General features: G+C 38.3%; 1 protein-coding gene across 1 annotated transcript; it reads right to left on the reverse strand.

Moving 5' to 3' along the window:
• Window positions 1–996: 996 nt before the first annotated feature.
• LOC133877164 (E3 ubiquitin-protein ligase KEG-like) lies at window positions 997–22,503 on the reverse strand. Its single transcript, XM_062315406.1, has 16 exons — window positions 21,685–22,503; window positions 18,744–19,112; window positions 18,442–18,666; window positions 17,072–17,197; window positions 16,630–16,966; window positions 16,380–16,537; window positions 14,621–14,778; window positions 13,856–13,977; window positions 13,557–13,691; window positions 7,141–7,265; window positions 6,866–6,970; window positions 6,510–6,743; window positions 3,487–3,823; window positions 3,134–3,322; window positions 2,727–3,032; window positions 997–2,571 (listed from the first exon to the last, which is right to left on the reverse strand). Exons 1-16 carry the CDS (start codon window positions 22,383–22,385, stop codon window positions 1,354–1,356), a joined length of 4,845 nt encoding a protein of 1,614 aa, XP_062171390.1. The 5' UTR covers window positions 22,386–22,503; the 3' UTR covers window positions 997–1,353.
• Window positions 22,504–23,373: the final 870 nt, after the last annotated feature.

The following is a 23,373-nucleotide window of genomic DNA, read 5'->3' on the forward strand; positions in this document are numbered from 1 at the left end:
AAGAATCCATTAATTTTTTTTTAACGGAATATGGATAGAATGATTAAAACGGTAAATGGTGAGAGCATTATGTGACTTTCGAAAATTCAAAGAGCAATTTGAAGTACAAGTAACAAAAAAACGTATTTAACCCCTTAAAATGACATTAAAATACTGACAGCAAATTCCATTATCACTTTTGCAATGATGGCAAATAACATTTGCATACGCTTCATTATTTTCCTCGAACCATAGCAGTCTACCACAAGTCCGAGAAAGCCACGACGAAAACATGGACCATCTACTCTTTAACATTTTGTTGTTCCTCCGCTTCCCGTAAATATCGAACCAGTGGGTTGCTCCGAGCGATTGGAAACTACAGGAGACTACCACCGGAAGCAACTGTATCAAAGTTGAACCCATAGCTGAAAGCCTTGCGTTAAGGCTATTGTATGGGCAGCAAGATCACCACTCCTGGATATGCAATGAACTGTAACAGTCCGGTTGGAATTGTGCTGAAAAATATAGCTTTTAAAGTCGAAAAGAACTTCTGAGAAAAAGCTTCATTTTCAAGCTTTTTTTTAAATTGCGTGTTGGCCTTTCTTAACTCAATTCGTTATAGAAATCTACACGTGCCGCTTTTGCATTAACCATGGAGAACCTAGTTGTAAACACTACTGCAAGAAGCAACAGTGATAAGAGAGGGATTCTTTTGAATGGACTCATTTTGTTTGTTTATCAAAACAATAATTTCAGAATATTGCTTTATTCCTCCAAACCAGCAACTTAAATACAAGAATAGTTGATAGGTTATGATGTTTTGGAGACTTACAGATCGACAAGTATGTGCCAATTTTGGGAATAGAATACAGATCGACAAGTATGTGCCGGTAGGGAGAGAGAGAGAGAGAGACGTTGAAGGCAGTAATTTAACAAATTGTGTGTTGATTAAGATTTCACGATGACCTCTAGGAAGGAGAAAAAAAAAAAAAAAAAAAAAAAAAAAACACCCTAACATATACATAATTGATATATTATTTTCTAAAAATGGGAGTTGATATTTACAGAACTATTTAACCATGTGTCCAGCCACTTTTACAAATAGCACAACAGGGGTCACCTACAAACATGAGAATCTACAGAGAAAAACCTAATAAAAAAAAAAAAACAAATACACAAGAAGGTATTAGGCCCAACATCATCTATTGTCGTGCTCTAAATATACAAGGAAAACGGACAGGCCTCTCTATTTCTATATCATCTAGGCAGGCAGGTAGTTATGTAGTAATAACTTAGAATCCATTTTTTACTCCTCTATAAATCCTTAATTTGAGGGCCACATACGGTTTAGTTTTTCATTGAATTGAATTCCCACTAGAGCTTATTGTGAAGAACAATATCTGCAGGGTCTCCAATCCAGGGCCGACCTTCTCTCCATTTAAACCTAATTCTTAGCTTTCCATTAGCATGCACTCCAACAACCTGTCCCTCACTAGCATGTGTCTCCATTCCCCATCCCCACCTTGGGGTTACTAGTCCTTCTCTAAATCTCACTGTGTCGCCCACCTTAAATGCTCTCACCTTCTCCATCTCGCAATTCTTGCATATCCAGGGCCGCTCCATAAAGCAAAACGATACCCAAAGCTCCCCTTCCTCCATGCGGAGAACCACCCCGATGCTCTTGTGAGTCACTTCTCCCCAGTGGTAAACTGGTGTCACCACTGATGATTTTACCCTTACCCAATCTCCAATTTTTAAAATCTCTTCCTCCACCGCTTCCACTTCCGATGGATCAAGCATCCATGCCTTTGAGCCAGTCGGAGTGTATGCTCTTATTCTTCCGTCTGCATCAACTGCTGTTATAGAAACGATGCTGGCATGCGTATGACCCGACCACCCAAATCGTGGATCCTTTACATTTGGCTTCACTCTCACCCGTTGCCCAGTTGCAAACCTATCTACTCTTTCTAGCTTGGAAGTCTGGCCCGCCCATAATTCTGATTCTCCGCAGAACCCAACAAGGACAGTTCCATCCCATACATCTCCTTTATACCCTATTCCTTGTATGACACCAATGCCTCCAGGTTGCAAAGATTTCCATTTACTAGCATCATCTTTTAGTTTTACCCATTCTCCAACCCCAAACATCTCCTCTACCTGAAAATCTGCAGGATCTCCTCTCCACAAACCTGACAAATTAAAGAATGAAACTCTTATTTCTCCATCAGCATTTACAGAAGTTACAACACCTCTTGAATTGGGGCAAGCACCTCTCCATCCCCATCTGGGTTCTACCAAGTCGGCACGGAACCGAACATGCTGCCCAATTTTTGTGGAAGCAACTTTTTCAACTTCTGTGCAGTGAACAATGAACCTACCCTTACGAAAACAACAAACCAACTCCAAATAAGAATAATCCTGCAAGCTATGCACTACTGCTAAGCTTTCTTTCCCAACACTATTCCATTCATGACTTGGTCTTGTTCCCATACATTGCTTCAAACGAACCCAGTCACCAACTGCCAATCCTGATAACCTTTCTGCATCACCAGGAGCAACTTTCCACAAGCTCGCTCTGCCAGCCACTTTCACCTGGAAAGATATTCAGAAGCAACTATTTATCACCAATACCGAGAATTCAAGAGTTCAATAACCAGATTCCAGCACACCTCATGCCAAAGATCAATAATACTAACAACTAAATTACACGAACAACAAGCATACTTATAAGAAATAAGCATACTCACATTAAGGGTCCCATCCATGTCAATCCTTTCAATTTTGCCCGAGGTAGATGGAGTTTCATTTGACCATCCAAGTAACGGCTCATTGATAGATGGCATCACTCGAATCTCTTGTCCCACTTCAAAAGGTGACACCTTCTCCATGTCTGTCATGGAGCAAGAGAAAGTCTTGCTCCTAAAACAGAATGCAATACCCATATCACCATCCTCCTCCAAGCTATGAATTATTCCTATACTGGTCCTGGTGACATCTTCCCACCCATATTTTGGAGAGGGTACCGAAGCTTTAACTCTTACCCAATCACCAACCTGCTCATTTTGGAACAGAACAAATAAGAAAAAAAAAAAAATACTCACCATAGATGTTTCCTTTGGAGCGTATAAAGTCACCATGAAGTACTGGACATTACCTTGAAATCCTCCACCTTTTCCATATCTGATGGATCAGCTCTCCATGGCATGGACCGATTTAGTATTTCAATTATCAGAAGACCATTACTCTCTAAGTCACTTATTTTTCCGACACTATGATGTGTCTCGCCATCCCAAGGAAATCTGGGCTCCGCAACAGATCTCTTTACACATACTTTGTCACCAATCTGTATTAGCACAAAAGCATATCAATTTTAAGAAAAAAGAGAAATAAAGAAAAAGGAACATGCGGGAGCTTTTCTTTTTGGACAGGGAAGAAAGACGCAGGGGGAGGGGCAGGGGAATGGAAATCAACGTTCATATAAACAAAAAGAAAAATGAATTTGCTTACCCTGAATGGAGTGAATGGCTCCACTTCCTCTGGTTCACAAAGCCATGGGCTGGGTAAGTAGCTAAATTCTATCAGCAGACTACTATCAGGTCTAATACCATACACTAACCCTATACTCCCTGGGATGACAGCCCCAAAACCATGCTTTACAGAGTGCAGATTGTGGCGAACACGAACCCAGTCACCAACCCTAAACTCTTCAACCCTTTCAAAATCTGCAGGATCAGCTTGCCATCCCCTAGATGCACCAGTAAATCCAATACGTATAACTCCATCATCATCATCAATACACAGGACAGTTCCAATGCTGTCACGTGATTGTCCACGCAACTCATACCTGACAACATGACAGTATATTCTTTAAACTTTGTAACAGTTAAGAACTTCACATGATCTCAGGCATTATTTTAATTACAATAAGGTGCTAAAGCTAAACAGATAACTGATCTTTACAAGAGGCACATGCATATATGAAACTCTTCCTGCTTCATGACTACAACAGCTAACTCTGAGTAACTTGTCACCCAATGATAAATTCGTTATGCTCATTTACATCTGGATCATGGGCAAATTTTCTCTTCATATCAATTAAGCAGTTTAAAAGAAAAAAAAAAAAAGTGGTCTTTTTTGTTGTAACAGTCAATAATATGTCTGTTCGTTCAGTTTAAATGTTTTAAAAAAGAAAAAATAACTATTAAAAGCTGAATATAATCCACATTCAGTTCTTAGACCAGTGTTTATGGATGATCTCTTTTTTTTGATAAGGAAAAGTTTTATTAAAAGGCGTAAGGCATTGATGATCTCTTAATTTTTCAGTAGCATATCATTCCTATTAATATACTTTTATCACAGAACTGATCATTTGTGTCAAGACCTATGGATGCATTAGCAATATTTGAGCAATACCGCAAAATGACTAATCATAATTGGGTCTTTATAATCATTCCTGAAGCCTAGATCAGCCAAGTATATGCCTGATGTGGGATTCAATACATATCCCAAGTGAGATTCTATACATGCTCACGCAACACTTTCACATCCAAATCCGTACAAAACGAAGTACCACAACTTTTTTGGGTTACATAAAGGATTACGGGAGCCCTATTTGCAACTTGATCTATTTGGGGTATCATGTAGATGAAAAAGTAGTGCTTTCCAAGTCATGACAAATGATATCAAGGCTAACCTAATAATGTTATCTGGCCAGGGCCTTTAAATAGGAAATCTAGAAGCACTTCTGCAACCTTTTCTCTTTCCATTGGTCTTTCCCTAGCACTACTTTTTTTTTTCTTTCTTTTTTTGAACTTCTATCAAACGGGAATGAAGGCCTTAGAACTTGTTGCTCGATCGAAAGGATATAACACATACAAACCCTTACCTTCGCCAAGAGATTTGAATGGGGAAGATTATAGTATCCCAAATAGAGTGGATTTGGATGTAAAGGCATTGCATTGGCAATATGCTAAGTCCCACAAGGGCGGAGAGAACACAAAGAGGTCATTTGGAAAGTCATCCCTGCTTTACTTATGTGGAGCATTTAGAGAAAAAGAAACAGACGTCTTTTCAAGGACTGGGAATCTAATGTGGCACAACTAAAAGCTTCTTTCCTGAGATCCCTTTTAGAATGGGGCTATTACTTTTGTTCCTAATTTCTCCTCCTCTAATCTTGTAGATTTTGTTAACTTTTTAGATTTTCGACACCAATAGGGCGGTCGCTTCTCTTATATACTTTTTGTGTACGTGAGCTTTTCTTCTTTTTCAATAAATTATTATTCATGAAAAAAATATGCCAAGTCCCACATCATATGTATTCACGGTCAATCTGAGTTATATAAATGATTACAAGGAATCCTAATTATGTCAAGTCCTTTTGAGTTTTTTTGCTTTGATAAGTAAGAAAAGTTTTATTAAAAAGCGTAAGGCTCCCCTAAGTACACCGGTAGTATACACAGAAGCTCCTTTTGAGTTTTAGCTGATGAAATTAACGCGTTCCTAGGTTGTGACAATAAATCTCGGCCTCTACCCACGTATTCTCAGTACTCCTATCATGTGCAATGATCCAAACGAAGACCACCCAAAGGGCTTTGCTGGAAGTTAGTAACTGAACTGCCAGAGAACATAGGGGATTGCAGTGGGGCTGGAGTGGATCAGACTGGGCTGAGCCTCTGGGCGCTGATCGGATTGGGCAGGAGCTGGTCAAGGATCGGACTGGACTGGAGACTTGGTTCTGCCATGAATCTACAAGTTCTGCTGTCGCGGAGAGTGAGATTTGTCCCTTTTTTTTCTTTTTCTTTTTTTTCTTTTTTGGCAAATTCAAGTATGCAAATTCTATGATGATGAGATTTGCAGACTATCAAAGAGAAGAGTGGAAAACAGAACAAGAACAAAAAATTCACAGGACTCTTAGAAAGAAAACATGGTGAAATCATAGACAAAGAACAAGAGAAGCATAAGAAAAACATAGAGATAAAAGAAGCAACAAACATAAGAGAAAACGAAAAATTCACAAGACCATTGGGTCGAACACTGGCGTTAGCCTATAGCTTTGATACCATGAAAGAAAACACAATAAGATGGAAAACTAAAGAGAAAAATAGCGAAAATAATAGAAAAGAGACAAGAAATTTTACGTAAGAGAGTGAGAGAGGAAGAGAGAAAGCAGAAACATATAATGGACTACATTATGCTCTTATTGCTTGATTGTCTACAATACAAAAGTCCTTATTTATAGGGTTTAGAGTGAATACAAATATGGTAATCAAATCCCCATGATTTGATTACAATTAACCCATAAATAGAGAATATTACAATATCAACCAAATATGGAATATATGGAAAATATAATATATTTTCCATATATTCTAACAGTATACACAGAAGCTCCTTTTGAGTTTTAGCAGATGATATTAACGCGTTCCTAGGTTGTGACAATTTGCAACAAGGACTTAAATTGAAAGAGTATTAGCAACCATGAAGCATTAAGCCTAAATTTTGATGATAGTTAAGGAATGAAATTTTGAAACCTTGGCTTTTCAACGTCAGCTTTGAGTCGCACAAGCTGTCCCCTGTCCAAAGAGAAGACTTTTATAACTTCATTAGTGAGGACGTGAGCTACTCCAGTGCAAAATGAAACAACAAGGCTGTCGCTCTTTTGGATACTCTGTACAAAGCCAACACTCCAATGCTTTGCACCTTGCCAACCATATACAGGGGTTTTCACATTTCTTTTAAATTTCACCCAATCTCCCACTTCAAATCTAAATATCAATCAAAATACATGATAAGTCTGTAAACTTTTACATACTTCAAGAAATCTAACGAGTGATGTTAGTATATCAAGCATCATTCATCAGTATTATCAAATTAGTACTTTACTCACACTGGCGGAGACAGATGAAGTCCCTTGCTCATAAGTGCTTCCATTAAATCTTCAGAAATCCATTCTCGAGGTAGGGCTTCCAATAAGTCACGCAATGTCTTACCACTGTTCAAAAAAATTCACTCAAATAGCTATTTAGCACAACTCACTGTCACATTGGGTAACAATGTTTCAACTATTTATAATTTAGTTGAAGATATACACAAGTCAAGAATCTTGAAAATCTCCCTGAGAGGATAAATGGATCAAAACAACTCTAATGAGCTAATACTTGCCTGTGGTTCCTAACTTCGATGGCAGCACCTGGATACTGCAGCATAACTACAATGCACTCAAGACATTCACGTATGTACTTTGCTGCATCAGCAGCTATATGAAAAGCATTGTCACCATCATCATCCTGATAATGGTCATACAAGAAAAAAAAGTATGTAAGTTGGTGAATAAGCCATATGAAGAATACTATAAAAGAATTTAAGCTTTTATGCATTTCTTTAAGAAACCTTGAAGTAGAAAATTTGTTATTGGCACGTAAAAGAATATAATTTGGATATATGCAGCACATACACTGAAACATGGACACTTTTCAAGTCCAATTCCAGGCTCACACTTATGCATATATGTGCACACGTGCAGACGCACGCACACTTCATGTGTGTACATGGTGTACCATAGACTTTTATAACTAACCAGATTTTTTCAAAATTATAATGAATTCTAATACAAAGAACAATTAATTTTTATTACCACATAAAGACAGTTCAATTTGTTCATATTCCAATAGATGCAAACACTATTTTCATACAAAAAAATATAGAGTTCGTTTGAAAAAAAATTTTAAAGGGTGCTTTTTGCTTTTTGGTTTTTGGTTGAAAATGTGTTCTGATGTGACATAAAGGTGAAAGTAGTTTTAAGTGTTTTGTGAGTGAAGTTGTTTGTTAATGCTTTTTTGCTAAAAAGCAAAAAGCTTTTCTAAAAAACATTGTCAAACGAGGCCATAGGCTTTTTGTGAAAGTGAAGGGGCTATTTAGTTGCATCTATGATGTTCAGAGCAATTCTAAAAGTACCATTTTAATTTCAGCTGAAGCAGCACAATGTTGATGATGGTGTGGGGCAATTGCTTGGGGTACTTTTAGATCAGCTGCTGGCATATGGGTTTTTTGGGTGGGCTTGGTTTGTAATTGATGGTGATCGCTTTGGGTTCTCACTAAAATTTATCTGTTTAAGCCCTACAGCTTCTCTGTTTTGCTGTCTTTTTAAACCCTTCTCTCTCTGGGGCCAACCCTAAACCATTGGATGTTGAGGGTTGTATGGTGACTTGGGAAGGTAGTGAATCAGTGGTTTTGGGTAGTGCTTGGCGGCGTGTGGGGGCTTGAGTTGCGACTGATGTCGGTGTTGGGGTTTGGTGGCCAAGGCTTGAACATGGATTGGGTTTTGTTGCTTGTGGAGCCACCTTGGAAGCAGAAGACTGCATTTAAGATGGTAGAAATGTTAGGTTTGGGCGTGGGCATAATTTGAAAATAAAAAAGTTTCCGTTAGTTTATTTAGTGGAAGAGGATGGAAGTACTGAATTAAAACAATCAGGTACCATAGGGTATGATTAGAAAAATTAAAAACTAAAGCTGTATTATTAAAATTGACTAAACCATAGGGGGGCGTAGGTGAAATTTACTCTCATACCTTTTTCTAAGTAGGTCTATAGGGATCTCAAACATATCCACTACTATGAAATTTGTTTCCAAATTTTAGATACGCACAACATCTACCCAATAAGAATGCAGCAGTATCGGACCATTACTGTATTCAACACAGAACCAATAAACTTATGTCTCCCATCAAGGAGAATCCTTGTTTAGGAAAGTCCTTGACAGTTCATTACTACAAAGGTTCTTCCCATGTATATATTTCAAAAAAAAAAAAAGAAAGAAGAAGAAGAAGACACACAAGAAACAAAAAAATGACTCAGACCTATTATTTATAGGCCTCACATTGTACAGTATGTGACAAAAAAATTAGCTTGGTTCAACAAGATGCCGGAGTACTTAAAGAGTTAAATGTCAAAAAGTGGCTTCTTCATAGACAAAGATTAAAGGCCTTTGCTTTCAAGATAGACAGACAAAACTCTTCTCTTCTTTATGTCTCATCTATGAAGCATGAAGACAAATACAATACAGACTAGACATGCTGATACAATAATTCTTGTTAAAAGTTGGAGATGATATGCTAAGACGTAAGTATTCTATGTCACATTCTTCTTGCATTTAGTATCTCTATAATAGCGATAGAAAAATAATCATGCAAGAATCCCCAATTCAAAAACACGCCAAAAAAATATGTGATAAACCCTTCATTATTGTTTTCGTTCATAATTATGTTCTCATTCTATACTTTCAAAAAAAAAAATCATATCTTAATAAAAATGGCATATCCAATACTTCTTGAAGAGTATCCAAGAAGTGTTGGAAGCATTTCTAAAAAAGATTTTTTTTCTTCTTCCAGATTTTGGATACATTTAAAAAGTATTGGATTTGTATAAGCATACAAGTGTCAGTATCTGATATGTCATTGCCAACATGGTAACCTTTGTCTTCTCACGTAAGTACATCATCTATTGAGTGGTAGATGCCCAACTATTTCACAATTGGAGACTATAGTATCAATCTTACAGAACTATTGACATCTTTTTATCTCATTTTTCGTTTACTGCTTCAGGTAATGGATACAGCTCGCTCAAAGAAGGATCTATAGAACACAAACTATCCACAGAGAAAAAGAAATTTGCTTAGTATACATTTTCAAGCTATTTCCTATAAATTAGGCATTCCATGCCATCACACGAAAGTTTTGATCAATCAATAGTGGGGCACTAAAGGCAACCCCCAACATGATATGTCATTGCCTCAGTAGTTGTAAAGCGCCATCATCACTTCTGATAATATTTTAGAGCCTTTGACAACAATAAGAGTATGAGGACACAATTTGGGTAACCGTCCAAATGTTTGGTCAAACAGCAAGTACGTAGATTTTTTTTTTATATAAGTAAAAAACCAATTTCATTAAAAAAGTGTAAGGCGCCCCTTGGTATACTGGAAATATACAAGGAAACACATAATTAGAAAGAGAAAAGCGAGTGAGAAAGTCAACAAAAGTAAAAGACAAAGGGTGGACATAAGCCATGGTCCAAAAGTACAAAGGTAGAACGACGATAGAATCGCTTCCAAAGTACTTCAGGGGCTTAGGGTTGAGTTGTTTTGTGGGCTGTTGCTTCTTGTATACTCCGTGTGTACTAGGGGCGCCTTACGCTGTTTTTTTAATAATATTGCAATTACTTATCAAAAAAAAAAAAAAGTACTTTCCAAATCCTCAAAGCTCCTATTATTTCTTTCCCTCCATAAGCACCAAAAGAGGCAAATAGGCGTCATTTTCCAAACTACAGCGCTCCTTCACCTTCCAAAGGACCACCAACAAGTAAGCAAGTCGATAACCCGTCTAGGCATAACCCAAGACATCCCGAAACGATTGAAGAGAGAACTCCACAAAGCAGAAGTCACATCACAATGAAGAAGGAGATGATCCACAGATTCCCCAATCTTCTTACACATATAGCATCTGTTTATCACGATAACATGCAATTTTCTAAGGTTGTCCAGGGTAAGAATCTTGCCAAGAGCCACGATCCACACAAAGAAGGTAGCTCTTGAGGGAGCTTGAGTGCGCCAAACACTTTTCCAGGGAAATCGGCTACTTCCAGAGAAAGCTAAGGAGTAAAAGAAAGACTTGACCTTGAACAAACCTTTTTTTAAGGAGACCCACCACAGCTTGTCTTCATTGCCTCTGCTCACTTTGACTAAGTGTAACACCTGGAAGAAAGAACAAAAACATCCACCTCCCAATCGTGAGCCTAGTAAAGCTCACGTTCCACTGGTTGGAATCACCCAAATGTTCCAAATTGTCCACAACAGCAGCATCCTTTACACGAGTAATACCAAATAAAGCTGGAAAAGCTACTTTAAAAGCCGTGTCTCCACACCACAAATCATGCCAAAAACTAATCTTAGAGCCATCCCCCACAACAAATCTAGTGAATCTAGAGAAAGAATCCCAACCTTTTCTAATGTTCTTCCACACTCCCACCCCAGAAGCACTTGTCAGCTCAAGAGAACACCACCCTCCCCATAGGCTGCCATATTTAGCATACACCACGACTCTCCACTACGCATCTCTCTAAGACCCAAAATGCCATAGCCATTTGCCTAGCAAGGCGCAATTGAACGCCCTCAAATTTCTGATCCCCAACCCTCCCTCAAAGATCAGATAGCAGACCTTGTCCCGGCTAACCAAATGATATTTAAATTCATTGTCTATCCCACCCCATAGAAAGTCTCTTTGGAGCTTCTCAATGCGATTGGCCACACGAGCAAGAATGGGAAAGAGAGACAAGAAGTACGTAGGAAGATTGGAGAAGGTACTCTTGATAAGGGTAACCTTGCCACCCTTGGACAAATACAACATTTTTCAACTGGCCAAGCAACACTCCATTTTAACCACGATACCATCCCAGATAGACTTAGCCTTGTAACACACCCCAAGCGGCATACCAATGTACTTCAGGGGCAGAGAGGAAGTCCCGCAGCCCAAGATGACAGCCAACTCAGCAGCATTATCCACATTGCCAACAGGGAACAAGGGGGATTTGGCCAAATTGACCTTTAAGCCAAAGACAGCTTCAAAGCATAATAAGAGAACACGCAGGTAGCGTAGGTAGCTAGGGTTAGCCTCACAGATGACCAAGGTATCATCCGCGAACAACAAGAGTGAGATGTTGACCACGGGAAGCCTAGAACCCATCGAAAAGCCTGAAAGACAACCACTATCAACATTAACAGAAAGCATTTTGCTCAAAGCCTCTTTGACAACTACAAACAGGAGGTGAGATAGAGGATCTCCCTGTCTCGTCCCTTTAAAACTATTGAAGAAGCCAGACGGCGAACCATTAACCAAAATAGAGAAGCGCACCTAAAAAATGCAGTGTGATATCCAAGAGACTCATTTTTCCCAAAAACCGCATTTTTTCAGCATGTATAATAAGAACTTCCAGTTGATGTGATCAAAAGCCTTCGTAATATCTAGCTTGCAAAGCACCCCAAGAATACCAGACTTTGATAAGGCTATCCAAACATTCGTTGGCTATGAGGACCTAGTCCAAAATATATCTACCTTTAACAAAAGCATTCTATGGTTCTGAGATAATCGTCTCCATAATGCGACTCATTCTATTAGCAAGAACTTTAACAATGATCTTATAAACACCACTCACGAGGCTAATAGGCTAAAAGTCCGTGAGATCAGTCGCCCCAGGAGTCTTGGGGATTAAAGCAATGAAGGAGGCATTGGGGCTTTTCACAAATTTGCTATGAGCATGGAAATCAGAAAAGACTCCCATGATATCAAATTTGATCACGTCCCAGCAGTCTTGGAAAAAAGTCATGGGGAAGCCATCGGGACCTAGAGCATTATCTCGGTTCATACCTTTCACCACCTTTAGGACCTCCCTTTCCTCAAAAGGAAGCTCCAACTGAGAGGCCTCCTCCGTAGCTAAAAAGTTGAAACCAAGGCCATCCAACCTAGGCCTCCAGTTGTATGGCTCAAAAAATAAGGACCCATAAAATTGACCAATATGATCTCTGATGGCTGGTTGATCTGAAGTGACTGAGCCATTGACAGACAAAGATTCTATGGAGTTGGATCTCCTATTCAAGTTTGCAATCCGATTTAAGAACTTTGTGCATTTGTCACCTTCTTTTAGCCAAAGGATCCTGGATTTTTGTCTCCAACTAATTTCTTCTTCGCGAATAATCCTTTCCAAATCCCTAGCAATCAGGCTTTTCCTCAATAGCTCTTCAAAGTCTAAGCCTCTCTCTTCCTCAAGCTCAAATCTTCAAGGCGAGCTTTTTTAAGGGAGTCAACATTTTCAAACACCTGTTCGTTCCATAATTTGAGGTCGACCTTTAAAGCCTTCAATTTTTGAGCAAGAACAAAACTAGGGGAGCCTTGAAAGGAAAGACGCCCATCAAAGCCTCACCCTATCCACGAAACCTTCTTCCTGCAGCCACATATTCTCGAACTTAAAAGGTCTTTTCCCCCCTTGGATGCCGCCACAGACGAGGAGGATAGGAAAGTGGTCAGAGCACAAACGAGGAACCCTCTTCTGGAAGAGCCCAGGATATCTAGCTTCCCAATCCGGAGAAATAAGAAACTTGTCAAGCCTAGACTAAGAGGAATTATTGGACCACGTGAACAACCCTCCTGCAAAGGGAAGGTCCATGAGACCTTGCTCTAAAATAAAATTAGAGAACTCCGTCATCGTGGGAGAAAGACGAGTGACTCCTAATCTTTCGCAGGGAAAGCGGATGATATTGAAATCACCACCATTACAGCAAGGTAAATCCTACAAACTAAGCAAACCAGCCAATTCGTCCCATAAAGACCTACGGTGGCTGTCTAGGTTAGGACCGTAGACCCCAGAAAAAGACCAAGTTAAGTTGTCTTCAATATTTCAGTACATAGATACACAGGGCTTGTTAGTATCTTCACCATCTTACTAGAAAAACAATGCGAGCAACAAAGATTAAAGTTTTCCTAAAGGTATAAACAGAAGTCACATACGATTCAGAAATATATAAGGGCCAACCTGCAAATTACAATTTGCTCCAGCAGATAAGAGTAATCCAACGCATGGTTTTGCTCCTTTTGCCAATGCCAAATGAAGAGGTATTGTATTATGCATATTCCTGATGTTCACATCGACTCCAGCATCAAGAATAATCTACAGAAAGAGAAGCAACCATTATTGAAAAGTTATAAATGAGTACCAAACAAATTTCTAGACTGAAACTCTACATAAGCATGAAATAACTACAACATTTTTTAACGTTCACACATATATACTAATATAAGCATACTGATGGTGGGAGAAGCCCATCAAATCACCTTAACCAACTCAACATCATTGGCCATGGCAGCTGTATGCAAAGCTGTTCGATATTGTAGTGGATCTTGGGCAGTTGGGTTTGCTCCAGCTGCAAGCAGTATTCTTACCAGCTCTCTACCCTCTACAAAGAACATTAATATTAAAAATATAATTGACATTGCATTAACTAGATAAAGTAAATGAAAATAGCCCTCATGCCAAACACAGCACCTACCATTTGCTTAGCAGAAAAAGAAAAGAAAAAACCGTTAGACAATATATTCCTTGTGACCATTAATTCAACTAAATCACAGGAACCATGTGACACTAGGTCTGGAATTTACATTAAAAGCCGTACACACCAATGGCTAAGCACCAAGAGAGGCTATGAGTAGAATTCAGGAGTTCAAAACAAGTGCATGGGTTTTTATGTGGCTTGGGTCCTTATATCACTTGGAGGCTGGCAGGAAAGGGGAAGGCTGTACGAGAAATTTATCAGAAGTCGTCCCCAACACTAAAAGGAAGACAAGCTCCAGCTTCCATTGCATATTAGGTTAGTACACATAAAAGCTTTCACTGAGACGTATTCCAATAGGCTAAAACAAAGTATTCAAGATAACCTATTTGCAGACAGCAAAGACATCTATATAAGAAGGAAAATTATTTAATTCACTGGTCGAACTTAAGAAAAAAGAACACTCCAAATAGAATTTGAAGGAAGACTCAATAGCATAAGAAACTAAGAGAACGTTCAACAAGAGCAATCTCTGACAATCACTTTTTACCTGTCTCGCGATCTTTTTTTAGAGCAGCCGCCATACATAGTGCAGTTCCAGATGAACTTGGTATGTCAATTGCTTCAGAAATCTCTTCGAGTGACGCGATTTCTGCCCACCGCTTAACTATAGCCACATCTAAAGATGCTATACACAAGTGCAGAGGACTGAAATGACAAAAGGGTAATATCATGCATCTGATAGAGGCAAAAGAACAACAAAATGATATAAAAATAAAAAATAAAATAAATTAAGAACACAACTTCAGATATTGCACATTATTATTAAAAAATATTATTAGTATCAATATTACTATTTTTGTGGTTATTATTATTACTATTATTACACATACATGGGGAAAAAGAAAGAGACAGAGAGAGGCACATAGGCGACTCCATATTGTAATAGATCTCTGGTGTAAGCTTTAGTAGTTGCTGATATTTGAGGTGTAAAAAAAAAATGATAATAATAAAATACTACATTCAATGGCCAATGGCACCCTCTCAACCATAATTTAGTGAAAATCCAGAAACAGAATTGGACCTACTTATGATCTTTATACAAGTTGACCACTCACATTTCTGCATTACAAAAAGAAGTGTATTTAAGAAGAGTGACTCCCTTTTGAGGTACTATAGATGACTAGTAAATGCCTCCACCGAGAAATCAAACATGTCAAAATTAATGATTTGTTGGCCAATAAAAATGCAAAAAGAACTGCTATTTTTATGTGTTTATCATCAACGTATGCAGGGGATAGATGAAGCATTCTCCAGCAACAAAAGAATGTGTATTTCCACTTTTTTTTCTTTGATAAGGTGAAATGATAACTTCGTTTATAACAAGCATTTGCAACATGATGAATTAAACTTTTGTAAGAATGCCAACAAAAGTCAGGTGCGTAAAATACAAGAAAATGGATGTATTCCAATCAGATGCCATATGATAGTTTTATCAAGATACCAAATTTTATTTAACATCATCAAGCAACATAAAAAAGGTGACCCACCCCCCCCCCCCCACCCCCCCACCCCCCCCCCAAAAAAAAAATTAATAAAAAAACCTTAATTGGATAAAATCACCAAGCAACCTTTACAAAGAAACAGATAATATATCAACCAAATAGCAATAAAATCATTGCCAACAAAGCTATTTGCGCATGATGAAAAGTTTGCCCGCTTCTGGATTTTCCAAAATGTCACATGAAAACTATATAAGCAGAAAAGAGAATTCTTTCATAACCCGCCAAGAAAAATGCAAAAGGAGATGCAACCATTGAGCAAGGGCTACATCTTAAAATGATAGGAAAAGCAAACTTTCCCTTTTTATTCTATAGTGAATTGACAATCAACAAGAAAGAGATGTTTGCTTTGTTTGCTAAAGCTTTTTCCTTCTGTTTTCAAAACAAAAACATTAACAAATAACCTAAAACACAAAATACTAATGAAACACTCAAAACTGCTTTCACCTTTGTCACATTTGAACACTTTTTCAAACAAAAAACAAAAAGCACTCTCTAAAAAGTATTAACAAATAGAGACGTCATGTTTTAGGTCTGTAGCTATTTTCTTATTGTATTGATCATATCCACTAGTATTAGAATATTGCAATTTTATGCATTTCAAGTCATTTAGATACAATTATAAAAATTTAAAGGCTCCATACTTATGATAGCATATCAAATTTCACCATTTTGGTTATAATATATACTATTCAAGTGTTTTCTCCATAAATGCATACATCAAATTTTAACAGCATTGATTCTTACGTTAAATTTTTTGAATTCAGAAAACCCATAGACTTGCAGCCCCCATTTTCCAGTATTACAATAGCACAGTCTGTGAATTTTTTGGCAATGGCTATATGCAATGCAGTTTCACCATCATCAGCCACTGCATTGGGATCAGCTCCAGCCAATAGTAGTTCCTGTGATTGTTATGGAACATTTAAGAAAATATATAAGAAAGAAAGAAAGAGTGCAGTTACCTCAAACCATTGCTGTCTAAGTGAAAACTTACATGCATACAATCAGGTTGCCCATAAAATGCACAAACATGAGCAGCAGATCGACCAAAGCCTTCCATCAACCTAGATATAGCATTAGCTGATTTTCTGATGAGAGCACGCACACATTCTGAGGACCCAACTGCTAAAGCAAACACTATAGGAGGATTTCCATTTTCATCAGGGACATCCACATCCACATTGCCGTACTCTAAAATAGCATCAACTATCTCTGGGCAACCTCGTCTACAAGCCAAGTGCAGAGCAGTTTGACCATCAGCATTATGTGCTTCCAAAAGAGAAATGATTGAGCCATTATTGTTCCCCACTGCAGACTTTGCAAGCAGATCCCTACACATGAAGTGAAGAAAAAATCGAGGGTTTGGAACAATTATAATGTTTCTTAGATGCCCCAAGAAGACTGCAGTAAAGGATTGTGTATCAAAATGGACTAACCTAACACCATTCACATTCCCTTCAGATACAAGTTGATGCAGATGGTTGCTTTTAACATGGGAAATATCCAAAACAGATGTAGGGGACCGTTCCAACATATCAATTCCAGGACTATTAGCTGCTTCACTGGATTCCACAAAGAAAAAGAGCTTTACTTATCCAGACTACATAATTCTCAAAACTCAAGGTAAAACATTAACATGTAATACAGGAGCATCTAAGACCAAAGCAAGTGGGCCCATTAGTCCACATCGTCCAGCCCACTAACTAGTATAAGCCTAGTCCTTCATTTTATCTCTATATCATGTCTTGTTTATTATTGTCTTTCGTGCCTTAAAAGGTCATGTGATTTTTTTAATGACTTTGGTTAGAATTTATTTGTTACATTTGTGATGGAGGACTGAGATTTTAGGGTCACAAAAGGATATCATAAAATAGTCTCTTTTGACTCATTTTGAGCAGCCTTTATTATCTATTTTACAAAATTTCAGATCTGAATACTTCTTGGCACTATTTGAGCCTAGAAATTGATCTAGGCTTTAACCACCGAAGATCATACCCCCCTTCAGCCACCGAAAGCTAAAAAGCTTTAGCCTCAACATTTTCTTTGATAAGTGCAAGAGAAGGCTTTAATTCATAAGCTTTAGCCTCAACATAAAACCAACTCACATAACCGATCGTCAACAAACTCCACCAAAAGCAGCAAGCATGCCAACCCCAGGGAAGAGACACAGGAAAAGCACAGAAGAACAAAATGTCGGCACGCGTTGACGAGAGGAAGAAGAGAAGGAAAAAAGAGAACATATTTAGAGAACTTCCTATAATTATTAGTAAATGATTACATACATATATATATTAGTAAATGTATAGTGAAAAAACTAAGAAAGGCATTAGTAGGGATCCACTCAAAGGACATGGCGTAATATAAAACAGGATTGAACCCTAAAACTGTAGTAACATTAAATTATATTCTCTAATTAAATCTAATTCTTAGCCATAAACATCAATGTAAGATATGTTACAATATAGAAATAACATAACTACAGAATGAAGCCCTTGCATTTTGACCCTTAACCTTAGATCCTGCTTGATGTATTTTTCACCGAGTTCTTATCTAAATAACAAGGCGCTGATACTTGCGTAAATAAAAAGGCGTCCCACTTAATGGGTCCATTGATTCCCTGGTTTATGCTTCAACAACTTCACCTAAGGATTAGCAATTCCTATTTTCTATCATTTCTTTAATAGTTTAATATAAAGAGAATTTCAATGGATAAACCATGAAGAAATTTATAGATAAAATGCAGTACTATTGTCTTGTCTAAACAGAAAAAAAAATCAGGTGAAAGGTGGAAAATGAAATTACTTACTTGTTTGGACTTGGACTGTGAGGAATCCGTTGCAAATGGCGTAGAAATATAGCAAGCATTGCATGAAAAGTTGGTCTTTTCGATGACTTGAACTGTAAGCACTCACCGATCATTTTCCACAAATCTCTAGGAATCCCAACACCTACAACACTTGAATACTGGGGAGGTGGCTTTCCTTCCTTGACAACAGCACGACAAATTTCTTCTGCGCCTAAACCAGCCCATCTGCACATGTCACGTTAGGTAAGCAAAGAGAACTGTTAAGTTTCACATACTATGGGAAAATTTAATACAGCACGTACGGAATGGAACCAGTGCACATTTCAACCAGGGCACAACCAAAACTCCAGGCATCTGACTCGGCAGATATATGACTTGCATCATCCCTGAATAAGTGCAGTGACTTCTTTAAAGGCTCCCATGCCTCTGGAGCTGTGTAATGTGGACTCAACAATGTACAATCAATACACCAATGCATTTTTAAGAACTCAACCTCTGGACCAGGTCGAGCTTTTCGGCAAGAAGGTTTCTTCAGAATTATTGGAAGCCCATAATCAGAAACCACTACACGGCCACTTGCATCCAGAAGGAAATTGGATGGCTTTAAATTCATGCATACAACACCTGCTGCATGTAGTTCAGCCACCCCACGCGCAATGTCTGCCCCATATCTGCATCCAAGAAATTTGAACAAAAACAAAGATACCAACAAGAAAATCAGTAATTAAAAGTAATTTCCTAGCCTGAATGAGATGGGAGGATAAATAAATATAGGTCTGTAATTATGAGAAATGACTGTTGGAAATTAGAACCAGGAATTCATTTAAATCTTTTCTGAACAATTTCAAAATGGAAGTGACAAAAAAAATTAAAAGAATTGATGACTGAAAGAAAATCGAAGATAGATTAAAAGAAAACAGAATAATTCTCTGAACATCCACTAGCAAAAGATAAAACTTCAACATAAGAACCACACAAAAGTATTAATTTCTGTCATAACTGCGCCTAACAAAATGAATCTCTTAAAAGCTTCATAAACATTTCCTGCTGCAACATCCCAGCTAAAATTTAATAAAATATGAATGTTCTACAAAATAATAAGCACTTCGAAAAATGGGATCAAGTATTAAAGGGAAACTATTCAGAAAAATCCATGTTAAGTCTTTATTCTTCTATCCGTGTTATCTTTCTTCTTCTATTGTTATCATTTGTAAAACAGTAGAACACCCAAATTTAAAGGATAAATGTCAGTCTGAAGTCAAATAGGTATTAATGCAAGTTAAGCTATTCAAAATAAAATTGTCAAGTTTTCATTGAAGCATCTATTTCTTTTTTGTACAGGTTTTCCATCCTTTATTATCAATGTTGTTAAACCCCGATTAGTAAACATTTTGAAAGCTAGAGCCATCTAGTGGTCCTAATTTTAAATTTTTTAGATAAGGAGTGACCTGGGAGCCTGAAAATGCTACCCCAATTCAGAAAGCACTGCATTAAAGTGCTGTTCCGCCACCTGGGAACTATCTGCATTGCCCTACACGATGCCAAATGGAATTTCCCAGCTCTGTGTGGATGCTAGCCACCCCATATGTTGTTGATCGATGCAAGGCATCCCGACACTCTGAAACTCAGAAAGTGCTGTGTTTAGTTTGAAAAATGTGATTTGAATTTCATACCTTTATGTCATATTATGGTGGCCTCCTTTCCCTCACGGTGGCCTGTCTAAGCTCTTACTGAGGTTGACGTTGCCATTTGGCCTTGATTCGTCCATGGTTGACATTGCTTTCTCTCCTCTAACTGAGCATTCAGTTTTCAGTGAGAATTGGAAGGGAGGAGATCAGCAAGAGGTTTGGTGCAATGGGTTGGATGGGGCTGCTGAGAATGGGGAGGTGGGTGAGAATCTCGTCTACTCTAAGACAGTGCAATGTGCAAAGGAGTTGTATCCCTTTCCGGGGATCTCTTGTGGGGGTAATGAGAAAAAGCTTATGGATCTTTTGACAGAGCTGGAAGAGAAGCAGGGTCATGAGGTCTTGGTTTCTCCTTCTAAACCAAAAGGGAGAAGGGAGCTTAAAAACTTGGAGTGTTCTATCAATTTTGATGCTAGAGGTGTCCATTCTAGCCGGGGCAAAGGCATGAGGGTTCTGTCAGAACAAGGTGTTTGTTCTAGTCGGGGTAAACGCAAGAGGGTTCTTTCAGTGTCCTGACGAAGCCCAGGGCTCTTGGGTTGTGGGTGTATTGTTGTAATTCTTGTTCTTGGATGGGATGTGGGCTCTCTTTGCGGTGTCCTTGGATGGGTTCTTTGTTTTTGTTTTTGTTTTAGTTTTTTTATTTTTTATTCTTTATTTTTGGGCGTTCGTTCTGTGTACTCCCCGTGTACTTAGGGGCACCTCACGCTTTTTATAAAATTTGGCATTACTTATAAATAAATAAAATAAAAAATACTCAGACACTCAATGGCAGTAACTCTAGATTATAAAGCTAAAGTTTCTGTTCTTGATATTGCTCTGCATGGGGGCAATTGATAAATAGGAATACCTAGTCAAAGAGGCTCATCTATAGCATGTCTTGATATGATCAGAAGCTGAAATTTCAAAATAATAATCAATAGGTGTAGCCATGGCGCTTATACCACAGCTAAACCTTTCCTCACTAACTGTTACAAAAGCAAGCATCAAAGGAGGTCTTGTAAATGACACAGTTCACATCCATCCAAAATGACGATGTTATAAGTAACTTTTTTTTTTTGATAAGTATGTTATAAGTAACTTTCAAGAATCGCTAGCCATAGGCGCATCGCAATAAGTTTCATAGTGAAAATCTAATTTGTTTTCTAGAGTAGATTAGACGAGTTTTCTTATTGAGGCATATTTCCCCCACACCCAAAAAAAAATAAAAAATCCTTCTCTTGCATGAAAGAACCTACCACAAAGAAGCAGCTGAACACAGTGGACAGGAATTATTTCTCGGCACAAAGGTCGGGCTCCAGATTAGGATTTCCTATAATCACCACAAAAACTAGCTAATTCGGGACATGACATATTAACTAAGTTTAACAATCAAGATACGGAACAAGATCAAAATAATTATAAAAAGTAAAAACACTCCGAGTGAAAATTTCCAAAGCTTTTATTACACAATAAAATAGATAAGCGATTTCATGCTTTAAGAGATGTAGTATTAAGAACATGGAATTGAAGCTACAATTCCCATTTCAAAGCATCCAAAGCTTAGATGCGAGAATTTTACCTGAGGATTTGCTCGAGAGTGAGGCGGCCGCCACTGCGGCGCATCTCGGACTGAACCGAACCATAGCACCTCTCCATGACGAGGCACAGATGATTGTCCCGCTTCACCACTCCATGGAACGTGCACACGTTCCTGCACCACATCGACGACACGCGAAGCCTCTCGAGCTCCCCCTCCACCCAATCGCAGTCTGACACGTCCGCCACCCCAACCCTCCTCACCACCACCTTGTGCCTACACCTCTTCGACCTCCTCATCTCACCCAACCACCTCTCCGCTTCGCCCCCGATCCTCTTGATCAGCCTCAGCTCGTGATCCACATACAGACTCCTGGGCAATCCCGTGCCGCTGCCTCGACAGCACGCGCTACGAGGCTGTGACGGTGGTGCCAATTCCGACTCAGAATCTTCGTCGTCGGTGACATCGTCGGAGGAGGAGGAGAGGATGGGAAGGAGAGAGTAATTCTTGGGGAGGGAGAGGACGGAGTTGCCGATTGTAGACACGTGGCGGCACTTGGGGCAGGGGAGGGTGTGCTTGGGTGTGGCCGACGAAGAGGAGAACACGTGGGAGAGGCAGTGCTTGCAGAAGGAATGGCCGCATTGGAGCAAGAGAGGCGCGTGGGAGTCATCGTCGTAGGGCGTGTGGCAGATTGAGCAGGTCGGGACTCGGATCTTCTTCTTCTTCGATTCCAACTTCGGCATGTCGTTTTTGCGTTTGTTTTCTTACGAAATGGGAGCGCGAGTTTTCAATGGAGTGGTTTGGAGAAAGCTTGTCGGAGAGGATTTTGAAGATGGAGAAAGAGGAGGAGGAGGAGGAGAGAAGTGCTGAGGACGTGGCCTTGGACTTTTTATACGCTTCCATAATCCACGCTGTGGTAGGTGGGTCTGAACAGTTAACTCTACGTGTGTATGCCACGGCAGCAATTAATTTTTTTTTTAAAAAAATAATAATAATAATTGTTTCGGAAAGAAAGTGCACAGATGTGCATGACAAAAAGAAAGAGTGATTCTAGAAGAAACCGGTGTGATCGGAATAATTGGGAAAAAAATATAAAAAACCTCTCTAAAGTCTAAATTAACGGTTAATTTTACAATAACTCTCTTAATTTTTAAGTATATTAATGTAACTTATTAAATTATCAAAGTTCGTCAAAAATACCACTTTTGTTTAAATATTTTTAAAATACTCTTCTTCTCCTAAAAACTAAAATAACAAATTATAAAAAAATAATAATAATAATTTAAAAAAAAAATAAAGAAATTTGAAAAAAGTATTAATATAAAACTAAAAAGATAAAAAATTAAATTAAAAATTAAAAATTAAATTTTTTTAATTAAAAAAAAATGGGTAATTACTTCTTCCACCATCAACTACCGGCCATTATCAACATGCCATCACGAACCGATACCTCGACAAAAAAAAAACATGAAACTACCATTTTCATACCGCTACCCCCCTTCCTTTAGGAAATTTCATTAAATCGAACAAAATATTCTATTTTTAGACATTAAATTTTGTTTAAAGATATAAATGTCCTTAAACAATAATTTAATACAAAAAATATAAAACCTAATATATATATATATATATATATATATATATATATATATATATATATATATATAAAAGGTGGGGGGTGGCTCGCGGCCACCCCAGAGGTGGCTGACGCCACCTCTGGGAGTGGTTCAC

Source organism: Alnus glutinosa, chromosome 9 (genome assembly GCF_958979055.1).
Source record: "Alnus glutinosa chromosome 9, dhAlnGlut1.1, whole genome shotgun sequence".
Classification (NCBI taxonomy): domain Eukaryota; kingdom Viridiplantae; phylum Streptophyta; class Magnoliopsida; order Fagales; family Betulaceae; genus Alnus; species Alnus glutinosa.